Below are 16,471 nucleotides of genomic sequence, written 5' to 3'. Positions count from 1 at the left end.
ACAGCACCGTCACTCAATTTGCAGATTATAATTACTGGTTTGCATAAAATATTTTTAACCTAAATAGGTGAAATTACATAATCTCCCATGGCACACCACACTGTATCTCACGGCACACTAGTGTGCCGCGGCACAGTGGTTGAAAAACACTGATCTAAATTACATTTAAACCAGTGTAGGTGGCTCTGGGAGCAGGTGGTTAAAGTATCTTGCCCAAGACATGACGGCAGTGACTACGATGGCTAAAGCAGGGATCAAACCTGGAACCCTCCCGTTGCTGGCACGGCCGCTCTACCAACCGAGCCCTGCCAGATACACACTCATTTAACATGATTAATTTTCAACTATGGCCCATAAACTCAAAGTGGCAACTCTTAAATGGCATTAAAAAAACATTTCACGCTATATTTAAAATTACACAGTTGTATCCAAATCATACAGTGTGGCCACACATTAGAAACAAAACTGTTGGAAGAAATGTTGTTCCAAGAAACCCAATAAAATGTGCGCTATTATAATTTTTTTTTTTATTCGCATAGCTCCTGGGAATGGGGGAAGACAAACACGTGTCAGTGGCCCTGAGCCAATGGAATGTGGATTTAGCAAGACCAGGATTCCATTGATAGTAAGTTGAAAATGCTTTCACCTAATCCTGCGAAGACACTAAAATTCAATATGTCGGAGAATGCAGAAGTTTTAAAGTTGTCAGGACAAGGACTGTGGCGCAGTTTCCTGCGAGGATTGCTTTCCCAAGATGCAAACGAACTGGACTGGACATCAGATGGAGGTAGATGCATGATTTAATTCTCACTATAAAAAGGTACAAACGAAAAGCGCACACAAGGTGGAGAACAAACTTGGCTAAGAAACAAAAACTAGTACAAAGGCAAAACTATGGACATGAAACATATAAGCACTTACTGCGACAAGAACTGTGGCATGGACTATGATATCAAAGAGTAGCATGGGTCGCGGAGGTAATGTCGCCAGGCCGACTGCCTGGCAACTACAAGCTTAAATACTACAGACATGATTAGCACAGGTCCATGTATCCAAATGAGCAACAGGTGAAACTAATGGGTAACCATGGAAACAAAACAAGGGAGTGAAAAAGCAGGAACTAAGTGACCAAAAACCAAACAGCACATGGCCAAACAAAAACATTATCACAGACATAACAGAGCCCCCCCTCCCCACTTAAGGACTGATCCCAGATGTCCAAAAAAAAAAACGATGATCAAGAGTCATGGGCAGGCGGGAGGGGGACTTGGCGCGGCGGACGCCCAGGGAATGGCCACATCCGTAGCCGACGAGGAGGTGGACGCACTTGGCGTGGCGGACGCCCAGGAAATGGCCACATCCGTGGCCGATGAGGAGGTGGGCGCACATCGTCGTGGCAGGCGTGGATGCGCGTGTCCTCGTCGTGGCAGGCGTGGAAGCAACGGACGAGGCAGGCGTGAAAGCAGCGGACAAGTCTGGCGTGGGTTCGGCAGCAGACGAGACTGGCATGGGTTCGGCAGCAGACGAGTCTGGCATGGGTTCGGCAGCAGACGAAGCAGGCGCGGGCGCAGCAGACGAATCAGGCGTGGGTGCAGCAGCAGACGAAGCTTGGCGTGGTGCGGCAGGCAGCGAAGCTTGGCGTGGTGGGTCTTGGCTTAGTAGGTTTTGGCTTGGTGGGTCTTGGCTTGAGTCTTGGCGGGGGTCCTGGCTTGAGTCTTTGCGGCGTGGTGCAGGGACTGGTACTTGGCGTGGTGCAGGGACTGGTACTTGGCGTGGTGCAGGGACTGGTACTTGGCGTGGTGCAGGAACTGGAGCCTGGCGTGGTGCAGGAACTGGAGCCTGGCGTGGTGCAGGAACTGGAGCTTGGCATGGTGCAGGATTTGGAGCCTGGCGTGGTGCAGGAACTGGAGCTTGGCATGGTGCAGCTGGTGCTAGCCTTGGACTTGGTGCTAGCCTTGGTGCAGGTGGAGGTGGCCTAGCTGGGGGTTGCGGCTTGGCAGGCCGAAAGACTGGTGGTGGTGGCCGGTTCGGAGGTTGCGGCTTGGCAGGCCGAAAGACTGGTGGTGGCGGCCGGGCTGGAGGCTGTGGCTTGGCATGACGATGCTGTGCCACCCCACTTGAACCGTTCCCAGGCCTAGCCCACCCCTCAAGGAGCGGATACCAGACGCACTCCTTGTGGTCTGGAACCGTCTTTAGGGGTGGGTGAGAGGAAGAACAGGAGGGGGGCAGAATCCTCACCTCTAAATTGTCTGAAATGTCTTTCTTCATCCCCCACCCCCTGAAGTTGAGTGGGAGGAAAAAAGAAAAGTTCCACGATGTGGGCGGGGCTTGAGTCTTGGGGGGCGGAGCATGAAACTTGGGTGGCTTGGATTGACAGGATCTGATTTCCAAAAACATGTTCTGATAGTGTTTTATCATGGAAAGAGAGTCTTTTGTTGGGGGCGGGTGATCAAAAGAAAAATAATTCAGAGAAAAAAAAGAACCTTGATCTGTGACGTCATAAGCGCGAAGCCGGGCTGTGTGCGCCGCTTGCGTCCGCCCGGAGGGGGAGGAGCTTGTGAGAATGATGCGTCCTGCCGGCTCGGAGAAGACTTCCCTGACGGCTTTTGCTTTTGCCGGCGCTTTCGGCGCTGGGGCGATACGACAACGGAGCTTATTGAGATCAATTTTCCGCTTGGACTCCAAATCAAGTCGTGATCCGCCATGGCTCCTAACGCCTTCCACTTTACTTCCTCCATTGATTGCCAGTCGTTTGCGGGAAGAAACCTAAAATGCTTTTCTATTCATTTTTGTTGTAGTACTTTTCATAAGAAAAGAATCCTAATAAAGACTTGAGATAAAAATCTCAATAACAAGCAGCAGCATTGTTAAACCCACTTAATGCATTCTGCTTAACTGCTGTATGTCTGTGTTCCAAACCGAACACAGCTGCTGAAACAAAGGCATTATGTACGCCTGCTTAATGGGATGAATGTTGCGTGTACCATGTTGTAGTGTGTGGTCACAATACAATTATACCGTATGAACACGGTTATACAAATATAGCACATTTTAACTGCACAAAGTCACACACGCTCATATGAACAAACAAAAAATCGGATTCATTACATTAGTTTTGGATGATACCACAAATTTGGGTATCAATCCGATACCAAGTCATTACAGGATCATACATTGGTCATATTCAAAGTCCTCATTATGGAACTACTAAATTATTAGTTTGTAAACCTCTAATAAGAAATTTGAGTTGGCAAAAAGGAACTAAAATAAATAGAAAAATATATAAGTTTTATTTAATAAAGAAATCTTTGAAGGCTGCCTCATACAACACATTTGGAAAATGGGAGGACTTTTTTGACTGCCCGTTGCCGTGGGATGCCATATTCAAACTAATCTATAAAACTACTATTGATGTGCAAAATCGTTATTTTCAAATTAAAATTATTTATAACTTCTTACCCACGGGGAAAATGTTAAAATTATGGAATATGACAGAGTCAGATGACTGCCGATTTTGTTGTCAGGAGTCTGAATCCACCCTGCATTTGTTTTGGTATTGTCATATTGTGTCTTCTTTTTGGGTGGAAGTTGAAAAAATGTGTTTAAGGATTGGTTTGTTTATGAAGCTTGATGTGGTTTCTGTTATTTTGGGAGAGTTCATTGACAATCATGATTTAATCAATTTAATTATAGTACTCGGTAAAAGGTTTATTTTTAAGGCTAAAAACAGATATTCACTTAGTATTACTTTCTTTAAAACATTTATTCAGTATTTTTTAACTTTAGAAAGTTACATGGTTGAAAACGATAATGATGCCAAAAAACATAAAAAAAGATGGGAAGTCCTCAAAGGCTTATGTTGAAAGTGTAATTATGTTTATATATTATATGCTATCTGTTGTTGTATTCCCTAATTTTTAGTGACCTGAACATAATCTGGACTGTACATACATTTTTTTTTGTTGTTTGTTTGTTTTGAAAATGTAATTTTGTTTATAGATTATATGCAATCTGTTGTGTTCCAAAATGTTTCTATTTTTTTTTTTTTTTTTTTTTTTTTCAGTGTACATGAATGAAGGTGTGTGTTGCTGAACCCGACTTGGACATTATCTGGACTGGACCTGGTTTAAAAAAAAAAAAACTTTAAACGAAGCTAATTTCATTTACAACCAGGTCTGGTGAAGATAAGGTCCTTTTTTATTATTTATTTTTTTTCTTCTTCTTTTTTTTTAGATAAGATAAATACATCTTTTCTTGGATAAAAAAGAAAGTAAAACAATATAAAAATAATTACATTAAAAAAAAAGAAAAAATAGTAATTAAATGAAAATGTTAGTGGACCAGCAGCACAAACAATCAAGTGTGCTTCAGGGACTGTGTCCCTTGCAGAAGTGTTGTCCATGTTGTGGGAACCAGAATATTGGTAGCAGAAAGAAACAACCCCTTTTGTGTGAGTGGGTGTGTATGAGTGTGAATGGGGGAGGGAGGGTTTTTTGGGGGGTTGATGCACTAGTTGAAAGTGTATCGTGTGTTTTTTTTCTATGTTGATTAAATAAAAAAAATTAAATAAAAAAAATTAAAAATAAAAAGTCCTCATGTGTTCAGGGAGATATTTCCTGAGTTTATAAACATAATGTACATTTTAAAAAAACGAAAGAAGATGTTATGATGCCAAAAAATATTGACTTAATTATAGTAGTAGTATTGACTAGATACGCTATTGTACTTGGTATCATTACAGTGGATGTCAGGTGTAGATCCACGAATGGCGTTTGTTTACATTGTGATGCCGGTGAGCTACGGTGTGTAGTGAAGCATGTTTAGCTATTCAGCGGACCGGTACTTTTCAGCGGCGGTATAGTACCGAATATAATTCATTAGTATCAGGGTACTATACCAATACCGGTATACCGTACAACCCTAATTGGAACATAATGAAACTTTACAACCAACAAGCACTTTTTTAACCATAAAACATACACAAAGAACAGCTGCAACTCTTGCACAAGAGCAAAGACAAGCATTTGTTTATAAAAATGCCAGCAGTTGGAACATGCAACAAATAAGAATTGATAAGAGGACCGATTAAAGAACCGAATCGTTAAGCAGAATCGAAAGTTGAATCGGAACCGGAAAAATCTCATCAATTCCCATCCCTTCATGAGAGTGTCTCCATTTACACTAAATTGGTCCAGCCAAAATAAATATTTTTAGTTCTAGATCATTAGGGCCCGCCATGGCCCATTGCAAAAGGACTCCCACAGGGAGTCCTTATGCAATGGGACATAAGGACCTATTGTTATTCGTCCGTTTTATTAGGGCCCGCCATGGCCCATTGCAAAAGGACTCCCACAGGGAGTCCTTATGCAATGGGACATAAGGACCTATTGTTATTCGTCCGTTTTATTATTATTATTCTTTATTCTTCCGCCGCGCCCGCCATGGCCCATTGCAAAAGGACTCCCACAGGGAGTCCTTATGCAATGGGACATAAGGACCTATTGTTATTCGTCCGTTTTATTATTATTATTCTTTATTCTTCCGCCGCCACAACAAACTGTAATTTGACCCACTTAACATGCTTCAAAACTCACCAACTTTGACCCACACATCAGGACCTGCGAAAATTACCTTTTTTTTGAAAAAACGAACCCCAAAAATCAAAATTGCGCTCTAGCGCCCCCTAGGAAAAAAAAAAAACAGACTGCCTGTAACTCCCACTAGGAAGGTCGGAGAGACATGAAACAAAAACCTCTATGTAGGTCTGACTTAGACCTAGTTCTCATAATTGTATGTCTTCGGGCTAAAATCAACAGGAAGTTGGCAATTCCCCCTTCAATACAAAAAAGTACTAAAAACAGTCACTTTTTTCTCTTTCAGCTGTATTTTGACCCCCTTAACATGCTTCAAAACTCACCAAACTGAACACACACATCCGGACTGGCTAAAACTGTGATCTAATGAAGAAACCAAACCCCAAATCCAAAAATTGTGCTCTACAGCAATTTTTGAATAAAACTGATAAAAAACTGCTCCTCGGAAGAAAAACATTACAAAACTGCCTGTAACTCCCACTGGGAAGGTCGGAGAGACATGAAACAAAAACCTCTATGTAGGTCTCACTTAGACCTACATTTCATAAATTGACAACCCCCAGCAAAAATCAACAGGAAGTTTGTTATTCCCCCTTCAAAACAAAATTTTTGTACAAACCGGTCACCTTCCTTCAAAATCTATCTCCTCTGAGCGCGTTTGTCGTTTCGCCTTCAAATTAACACAGGAGAGAGATACAACCCTTGTGATTAAAAGTATAGATGGGATTTGTAATACCTGCTCCGGTTTTGATTTTATGACCCTTCAAAGACCCGCTGCGCTGATGCTCCTGCGGTGCTGTTTTTTAAAGATGGCTGCTTAAAAGCAGGAAGCACCAACGTGCCCACACAATGCTGACAAGGTAGGTACACTACACAAAAGTCTTGGGACACTTCAGACTAAAAGTAGACAAAAGTATTGGGACACTTAGGACTAGCACCTGCCAAATACGCGGGCCCGAACAACGCTGCTTGCAGCTTTAATTTTTCTTTGTTATTCTATCTATGGTGATGTACAGTGACAGAACAAATACATGCTCTTCAAATAAATGGCAAAATATAGTTATATTTGTATTATCTCAGTTTATGTACTTTTTTTGACATTTTGTCTGATGGTCTCCTGCAAGAGTTCTGAAGGAGATCTCTGATTGAGTCGTACTTACCGGATGCCAAATGTGACTTGGAGCAGAGTGCAGATGCCAGACACAAAGAAGATGGTGCTGATGAGATGACTTTGTGTGAGGACATCGTGTTGAAGACACAGGCCTTCCGAAAGGATCAGCGGGATGGCAATGATGCCTCCAAATGCCGTCAAGCAGTGCTGAGGAAACAAGAAGAATGACAAAAAAGAAATCGTCAAATGAATACAAGTTTTTAACCCTTTAACAGACTTACAAATATAACTATTTTGCAACGTCGCTTCGAATTCAGTTTTAAAGGAAAATAATATGTAATCAACGTTCCTGCTGGGTAATGTTTACTGTAAAAATATGTTTACAGGTGGACAAAAAAGTGCAAAATATTCTCTAAAAAGGAATTTTTTGGGGGGGAATAAGAGGAGCACCCAAAAATTGTCCGCTGTCTCATGTGATATGCTCTATATTAAAAACCCTACTTTAGAGAGAAGACTGGAATAGCAGTATAGACCGAACCCCTGCAGAAGCTAATATAAATAAACACACAAGGCAGCAACCCCTGGACTCGGACATCAAGTATAACTGAAACAGATTCCACAATTCGGTCCACATATATAAAGCGAAGCGAGTCTAACCAACCATGAAGAAGACTCAAGTGACTTGACCCGTCGTGTGATGAATTGTGGTATTATGATTGCACACATCTTGCTTACAACAACAAACATGCTTGGAAGTCAAATCACAATGCTCTTAAAGGGGAACATTATCACCAGACCTATGTAAGCGTCAATATATACCTTGATGTTGCAGAAAAAAGACCATATATTTTTTTAACCGATTTCCGAACTCTAAATGGGTGAATTTTGGCGAATTAAACGTCTTTCTATTATTCGCTCTCGTTGTGACGTCACATCGGGAAGCAATCCGCCATTTTATCACTTTCGTCGGTGTGTTGTCGGAAGGTGTAACAACACGAACAGGGACGGATTCAAGTTGCACCAGTGGCCCAAAGATGCGAAAGTGGCAAGAAATTGGACGAAATTTGTTCAAAATACGAGGCTGTGGGGAAAGCCGACGAAATGGTCAGTCGTTTGTTCCGCACACTTTACCGACGAAAGCTATGCTATGACAGAGATGGCAAGAATGTGTGGATATCCTGCGACACTCAAAGCAGATGCTTTTCCAACGATAAAGTCAAAGAAATCTGCCGCCAGACCCCCATTGAATCTGCCGGAGTGTGTGAGCTATTCAGGGACAAAGGACCTCGGTAGCACGGCAAGCAATGGCGGCAGTTTGTTCCCGCAGACGAGCGAGCTAAACCCCCTGGATGTCTTGGCTCACACCGTCCCTTATGCCACCGAAGATGATCAAGAGAAGAATATCGACCCTTGCTTCCCTGGCCTGCTGACATCAACTCCAAAACTAGACAGATCAGCTTTCAGGAAAAGAGAGCGGATGAGGGTATGTCTACAGAATATATTAATTGATGAAAACTTTATTCATTACTCGCGGTTTTACGTAAATTATTATAAATAAACTGTGGTTACCAATAATTTAGCTTAAAAACAATCATTCGAGTACATTCGGGTAGTCTTGTGTAATGCAGTATTTTGTGTCTATTTAGGTATGGTTAACCTGAGTGCTGAAATCGTGGAAAAATATATGTTCTTAGCGCGCCTGAAATGGGCTGTCTGCACTCTCAAAGTGCATGTTGTTGCCAAATGTATTTCATATGCTGTAAACCTAGTTCATAGTTGTTAGTAATTATCTTATCAGACAGTGTTAAGCCGCTGAAATCCGAGTCTGAATCTGAGCTAATGTCGCTATACCTTGCTGTTTGTTTGTGTTGGCATCACTGTGTGACGTCACAGGAAAATGGACGGGTGTATATAACGATGGTTAAAATCAGGCACTTTGAAGCTTTTTTTAGGGATATTGCGTGATGGGTAAAATTTTGAAAAAAACTTCGAAAAATAAAATAAGCCACTGGAAACTGATTTTTAATGGTTTTAACCCTTCTGAAATTGTGATAATGTTCCCCTTTAAGTGTATTTTTCATCACACATGGGCCATGTTTGGAGCCATGTGCTTACATTTGAAAGAAATCACACTCGTTTTTTATTTATTATTGTTATTAATGTTATTATTTATCATTATTATTTCATTATTATTATTGTCATTATTAATGTTATTTTTACCTTTGGACCTTTGAACCCATTTTTTTGTAACTGTTGCTTTATGCTTGTGTTTTTGTCTAGTTTTATTGTAGTGTGCTGTTGTGTCAACCGTTTTGTATGTCGAGGGAAATAAGCATTATTGGTCAAATTCGGCATATTTACACAGTCTGTGGAAAATTGTGTTCATCTATGTGCATTGTCCCTTTAAATAAATACACAATCAAAAAAACATGATCTTGATCTGCTTTAGAAAAAAAAATGTGAGATTGTTTTTCCTGATGTTCTGCATGGTAGGTTGACAGTGGATTTCTTTAGAGAAATGGATCAAAAAAACTGAAAATCAAAAATTTTACCAAAATCCTGTATGCTTACTTACTGGTCAGTGCATTTATATATGTAACAAGGACTAGTCAAAATGATATTTAATTCATTAATGTGATCGCTCCTCCAGCGATGTGATGAATGATAGCCATCGAGCCTGGCACGGCGTTGGCGAACCTGGTCATCAAGGCTCATTGGAGGACGCCTATTAGGGTGAGGAGATGGAAGCTTCTTATTTTGGCTTCAGATTGTATTGTCTTCTCTGCAGCCTTACATGGTAACATATGCATTATTATTTATTAGGGGTGCTTAAAAAATTGATTGACATCCGAATTAATTGTATTTATTAGATTTCTAAATCAATTCCAAATTTTCAAGAATAGATTTTAAGTGAAGTGAATTACATTTATATAGCGCTTTTTCTCAAGTGACTCATAGCGCTTTACATTGTGATACCCAATATCTAAGTTACATTTAAACCAGTGTGGGTGGCACTGGGAGCAGGTGGGTAAAGTGTCTTGCCCAAGGACACAACGACAGTGACTAGGATGGCGGAAGCGGGGATCGAACCTGCAACCCTCAAGTTGCTGGCACGGTCGCTCTACCAACCAAGCTATACCGCCCCATTTTAAAAAATGTATTCATTTTTTTTAACTGATTTTATTTTTTCTAAGAATCAATTATTGTATTTGTCTTCTTAATTGATTTGTAAATTTCTATCCTAAGTATTGTAAAGATTGTCTTGTATTACGGTAGATTAACATTCTGTGATTTTTGTAAATAAAATGTAAATAATACATTTTTCAAAATATGTTTTTAAGGCCAACACAGCACGTATACAGTAAGTGCCACGTCAGCAGCCCCGAGGAGCTTTTGTAACCTGTAACTTGTTTTGAAAAAGTTGCATTATACAAAACCCAAAACCAGTGAAGTTGGCACGTTGTGTATTTTGTAAATAAAAAGAGAATGCATTGATTTGCAAATCCTTTTCAATTTATATTCAATTGAATAGACTACGAAGACAAGATATTTAATGTTCGAACTGAGAAATAACTTTTTTTTTTGCAAATAATCATTAACTTAGGGTTTAATGGCAGCAACTCATTGCAAAAAAGTTGGCACAGGGGCATTTTTACCACTGTGTTACATGGCCTTTCCTTTTAACAACACTCAGTAAACGTTTGGGAGCTGAGGAGACCAATTTTTGAAGCTTTTCAGGTGGAATTATTTCCCATTCTTGCTTGATGTACAGCTTAAGTTGTTTAACAGTCCGGGGTCTCCGTTGCGGTGTTTTAGGCTTCATAATGCACCACATATTTTCAATAGGTGGCCAGTCTCGTACCCGCACTCTTTTACTATAAAGCCACGCTGTTGTAACACGTGGCTTGGCATTGTCTCGCTGAAATAAGCAGGGGCGTCCATGAAAAAGACGTTGCTTGGATGGCAACATACTGTATGTTGCTCCAAAACCTGTATATACCTTTCAGCATTAATGGTGCCTTCACAGATGTGAAAGTTACCCATGCTTTGAGGACTAATATACCTCTATACTATCACAAATGCTAGCTTTTGAACTTTGCGCTGATGACAATCCGGTTGGTTATTTTCCTCTTTGTTCCGGAGGACACAACGTCCACAGTTTGAAATGTGGACTCGTCAGACCACAGAACATTTTTCCACTTTGCGTCAGTCCATCTTAGATGAGCTCAGGCCCAGCGAAGCCGGCGGCGTTTCTGGGTGTTGTTGATAAATGGCTTTCGCTTTGCATAGTAGAGTTTTGACTTGCACTTACAGATGTAGCGACGAACTGTAGTTACTGACAGTAGTTTTCTGAAGTGTTCCTGAGCCCATGTAGTATATTGTTTATTGAATGGATCCCCATTAGCTGACGCCAAAGCGACTGCTAGTCTTCCTGGGGTCCATATAGGAGCATACAAAATCAAAATACAAAGAATGGATGCATTACCAAACATTATACAATGGAAAAATACAACATAAGATAAAAAAGCTAGTTAAACCCAGTATTAAAAATTCACGTCATGTGGGCAGCTGCAATAGGTGTATCTTCAAAGCTGTCTTCAATGACAATTTACTTTGTGAGAGATTAATGTGAGAAGGCAACCCATTCCAGAATGATATACATCTATACATGACTGTATGTTTGAGGAGATTGGTCCTGGGAGCAGGAAGTGCCAAATAGCCATTGCTCGCATTCCTCGTGTCATGAATATGTGTGTTAGTTGATTTTAAAAGCTGTTTGTAAAAGTAATCTGGTGATTGATCTAACATGATAGTTCTAAAGAACATAAGGAGACTACAATGCATCTTTTGATCAACAGACAACCAGGACAGGCGTGAACGCATAAATGAAATATTAGTGTGGTGATATCCTTTACACACTGATGTCACTTTTTGATGCAGTACCGCCTGAGGGATCGAAGGTCCGTAATATCATCGCTTACAGGCAGTGATTTCTCCAGATTCTCTGAACCTTTTGATGATATTACAGACCGTAGATGGTGAAATCCCAAAATTCCTTGCAATAGCTCGTTGAGAAATCATGTTCTTAAACTGTTCGACAGTTTGCTCACGCATTTGTTCACAAAGTAGTGACCCTCGCCCCATCCTTGTTTGTGAATGACTGAGCATTTCATGGAATCTGCTTTTATACCTAATCATGGCACCCACCTGCTCCCAATTAGCCTGTTCACCAGTGGGATGTTCCAAATAAGTGTTTGAGGAGCATTCCTCAACTTTCTCAGTCTTTTTTAGCCACTTGTGCCAGCTTTTTTGAAACATGTTGCAGGCATCACATTCCAAATGAGCTAATATTTGCAAAAAATAACAAAGTTTTCCCATGCGAACGTTAAATAACTTGTCTTTGCAGTCTATTCAATTGAATATAGGTTGAAAAGGATTTGCAAATCACTGTATTCTGTTTTTATTTAGGATTTACACAACGTGCCAACTTCACTGGTTTTGGGTTTTGTAATTATAAACCAAATAATATTACGAGAATCGTTTGCAATGGAATTGTGAGGTACCCAAAGATTACTATTTCTACATTTCTATATTATGTTACGTACGTACCTGAATACCAAGAAGGACGCATAAGTACCAAGGCGGTACATCTGTTACGCCATAGACCAGCTTGCTGTGCTCATCATCCATGGAGGAGTCAACTTCTTCCCCATGTTTTGGGTCTTGCAGGTCACAGACACGCCCCGCGAGCTTTAATGCAGTCAGAAACACATTTCAGAAATGAATTTTGGTCTTTCCATCGTCAAATTTGTGCCAATAAAAGAGGCAAGACCACAACAAAGTCAACACAATGCCTTAAATTGTGTGGTTCTGCTTTGATCATGTGATCATAATCTAAGGCAGACCTGGGCAAATTAAGGCCCGGGGGCCACATGCGGCCCGTTAAGCTTTTCGATCTGACCCGCCAGACATTCCCAAATCATTTTTGTTTAGATGTTTAAGATGTAAAGTGTAGCTGCCATTATGATGTGCAGTGATGTTTTCTAATGACCGTAAGTCTTCTACTATACTAAGTCTTTCAATGCTTGGAATCTGCATGATATACTAGTTACTATGGTCATCTAATGAGTTACTATGATCATCTAATGAGTTACTATGGTCATCTAATGAGTTACTATGGTCATCTAATGAGTTACTATGGTCATCTAATGAGTTACTACTGTCATCTAATGAGTTACTATGGTCATCTAATTAGTTACTATGGTCATCTAATGAGTTACTATGGTCATCTAATTAGTTACTATGGTCATCTAATGAGTTACTATTGTCATCTAATGAGTTACTATGGTCATCTAATTAGTTACTATGGTCATCTAATTAGTTACTATGGTCATCTAATGAGTTACTATTGTCATCTAATGAGTTACTATGGTCATCTAATTAGTTACTATGGTCATCTAATTAGTTACTATGGTAATGTAAGTCACAGCAGCTCAGACGAGGCACCAAGCAGTGTGGGGGGAGCGTTTCCACAGAGCGTTGTGTTTCGTTTGATTGTAAAATATGTGGATGGAGAGGGGGTGTGAAGTTCATATGTTGTCAATATTCAGTGTTTTATCCTTCATAGTTAATATTGTAAATCCCACATTCTTTATTCTCATGTACATTCTGGGTGTGTCATTCAGTAAAAAAAAAATAATTAATTAATTTTTAAGGTGGTCTGTCATAACGTTTTTAGCATTCAATCAGATATTATTGTGAGGTTTTGTTCCTAAAAATAGATATACCGGCCCCCAGACACATTTTTTTCTTTAGTTAGTTTTTTCATAGTTAATATTGTAAATCCCACAATCTTTATTTTCATGTACATTCTGGGTGTGTCATTCAGTAAAACATTAATTAATTAATTTTTAAGGTGGTCTGTCATAACGTTTTTAGCATTTTGGGTATTTAGAAAAGCGCTATATAAATCCCAGGTATTATTATTATTATTATTATTATTATTGTGACTGCAATATCAACCATATTTACAGCAGGCCTAACCATCTTGTTGGAGGTTGGACTTTCTGTTGTTAGCAGGTTTTTTTATGATTACATATCTTGATGCTTTTCTTTTCAAAATGGTTGCATATTCAACAAGGTGTGTGTGTCTTTGACAGCAATTTTGTAGCAAACCTGGGACTGTGGGTTACAAGATAAATATACTCAAGGAAAACCGTTTCACTGTCCTGTAACTTATGCCACAGTATTATACTTGACTAACTCACACAACCTTTATTTTAGCGTTTAGATTACCGTATTTTTTGGAGTATAAGTCGCTCCGGAGTATAAGTCGCACCTGCCGAAAATGCATAATAAAGAAGGAAAAAAAACATATATAAGTCGCACCGGAGTATAAGTCGCATTTTTTGGGGGAAATTTATTTGATAAACCCAACACCAAGAATAGACATTTGAAAGGCAATTTAAAATAAATAAAGAATATTGAACAACAGGCTGAATAAGTGTACGTTATATGAGGCATAAGTAACCAACTGAGAACGTGCCTGGTATGTTAACGTAACATATTATGGTAAGAGTCATTCAAATAACTATAACATATAGAACATGCTATACGTTTACCAAACAATCTGTCGCTAAATCCGATGAAATCTTATACGTCTAGTCTCTTACGTGAATGAGCTAAATAATATTATTTGATATTTTACGGTAATGTGTTAATAATTTCACACATAAGTCGCTCCTGAGTATAAGTCGCACCCCCGGCCAAACTGTTAAAAAAAACTGAGACTAATGGAAAAATACGGTATTTCATATAATATGTCATTGGAGGTTTATACAACAAAACCTTGTTCATACAATCTCCTAATAGCAATCTTGTAAATTGACATGAATAATCTACTGCAGTGGTTCTCAAATGGGGGTACGCGTACCCCTGGGGGTACTTGAAGGTATGCCAAGGGGTACGTGAGATTTTTTTTTAAATATTCTAAAAATAGCAACAACTCAAAAATCCTTTATAAATATAAATAAAAAATCTTTTTTTCCAAATTGTTCAAGAAAGACCACTACAAATGAGCAATATTTTGCACTGTTATACAATTTAATAAATCAGAAACTGATGATATAGTGCTGTATTTTACTTCTTTATCTCTTTTTTCAACCAAAAATGCTTTGCTCTGATTAGGGGGTACTTGAATTAAAAAAAAAATCACAGGGGGTACATCACTGAAAAAAGGTTGAGAACCACTGATCTACTGTATATAGTGTACTATGAAATGTGTTGTATATGATTATGTATAAAAAAAATATACTACTAGACGGAAGAAAATAATAAAAACAGAAAGGTATTGCACTAAGTATGCACATCATTGTTTATGACTAAATCCCAGATTAGAAAACAGATTAACTAACAATGTGTTACCCAAGGAAAGACTAATTAATGTAACTTTAAAGCATTCCATTTTCTGTATCACACTGTATTGTGTATGTTTAATACTGTAGGTACAATTTATTAACTGTGAGGAAAAAAATAGATGTTGTACTCACCGCTAATGCGAGGTTGTCAAGCCCGTTGCTTTCCTTTTCTGGAGCCATGTTGACTTCAGGTGGCTTTCTAGGTCACAAAAATGGAGAAAAAAAACGGATAAAGAATGAGCAAAACGTCCGCTGGAAAGGCAGATCAACGCAGCTTGTGGGGAAACGGAGCACAGAGCAAGTGAGGAGGTAGGAGAGGTCGGTGAAGGGCATGGAAGGAGGCAGCAGAGTTCAAACATGGGACTGCTCTGCTTGAGGATTGAAATGAGTCGCAACCGCAGCTCATGTGAAGCCAATTACAACAGTAACAGCAGCTGACCAAACAGCCGCTGGCTGGCCGACTCAGACAGCATCCGTTTGTTTCCATCATTCAATTAGAAGGCAGGCATCTCTCACAAGTCATAACAACCCCCCGACCCACCACCCTCACATTAACCTGTACTAATAGTTTACTCGTCGCTAAAGTCGGAAATAAAGTCAGAATGCTTGCATGATTGCATTCTATATCCTGGTCTGAGATTTTAGAACTACAGTCGTGGTCAAAAGTTGACATACACTTGTACAGAACATAATGTCATGGCTGTCTTGAGTTTCCAGTCATTTCTACAACTCTTTTTTTTTTTTGTTATAGAGTGATTGGAGCACATACTTGTTGGTCACAAAAAACATTCATGAAGTTTGGTTCTTTTATGAATTTATTATGGGTCTACTGAAAATATGACCAAATCTGCTGCGTCAAAAGTATACATACAGCAATGTTAATATTTGGTTACATGTCCCTTGGCAAGTTTCACTGCAATAAGGCGATTTTGGTAGCCATCCACAAGCTTCTGGTGGAATTTTTGACCACTCCTCTTGACAAAATTGGTGCAGTTCAGCTAAATTTGTTGGTTTTCTGACATGGACTTGTTTCTTCAGCATTGTCCACACTTTGGGAAGGCCATTCTAAAACCTTAATTCTAGCCTGATTTAGCCATTCCTTTACCACTTTTGACGTGTGTTTGGGGTCATTGTCCTGTTGGAACACCCAACTGCGCCCAAGACCCAACCTCCGGGCTAATGATTTTAGATTGTCCTGAAGAATTTGGAAGTAATCCTCCTTTTTCATTTTCCCATTTAAAGCACCAGTTCCATTGGCAGCAAAACAGGCCCAGAGCATAATACTACGACCACCATGCTTGACGGTAGGTGTGGTGTTCATGGGATTAAAGGCCTCACCTTTTCTCCTC

At 39.7% G+C, this 16,471-nt stretch overlaps 1 protein-coding gene across 2 annotated transcripts in view; it reads right to left on the bottom strand.

Moving 5' to 3' along the window:
* Positions 1–15,435, bottom strand: part of slc23a4 (solute carrier family 23 member 4) — a 35,631-nt gene extending 20,196 nt beyond the window's left edge. For both annotated transcript variants that reach the window (XM_061970167.1, XM_061970168.1), the window contains exons 1-3: positions 15,255–15,435; positions 12,316–12,456; positions 6,755–6,912 (exon numbers count right to left, since the gene is read on the bottom strand). In XM_061970167.1, coding sequence (XP_061826151.1) covers positions 6,755–6,912; positions 12,316–12,456; positions 15,255–15,302 — 347 coding nt within the window. In that variant the 5' untranslated portion in view covers positions 15,303–15,435. The remainder of the gene's footprint in view (positions 1–6,754; positions 6,913–12,315; positions 12,457–15,254) is intronic.
* Positions 15,436–16,471: the final 1,036 nt, after the last annotated feature.

The sequence above is a fragment of the Nerophis lumbriciformis genome, linkage group LG10 (genome assembly GCF_033978685.3).
Source record: "Nerophis lumbriciformis linkage group LG10, RoL_Nlum_v2.1, whole genome shotgun sequence".
Lineage (NCBI taxonomy): Eukaryota > Metazoa > Chordata > Actinopteri > Syngnathiformes > Syngnathidae > Nerophis > Nerophis lumbriciformis.
This window is presented reverse-complemented; position numbering and strand designations above follow the sequence as displayed.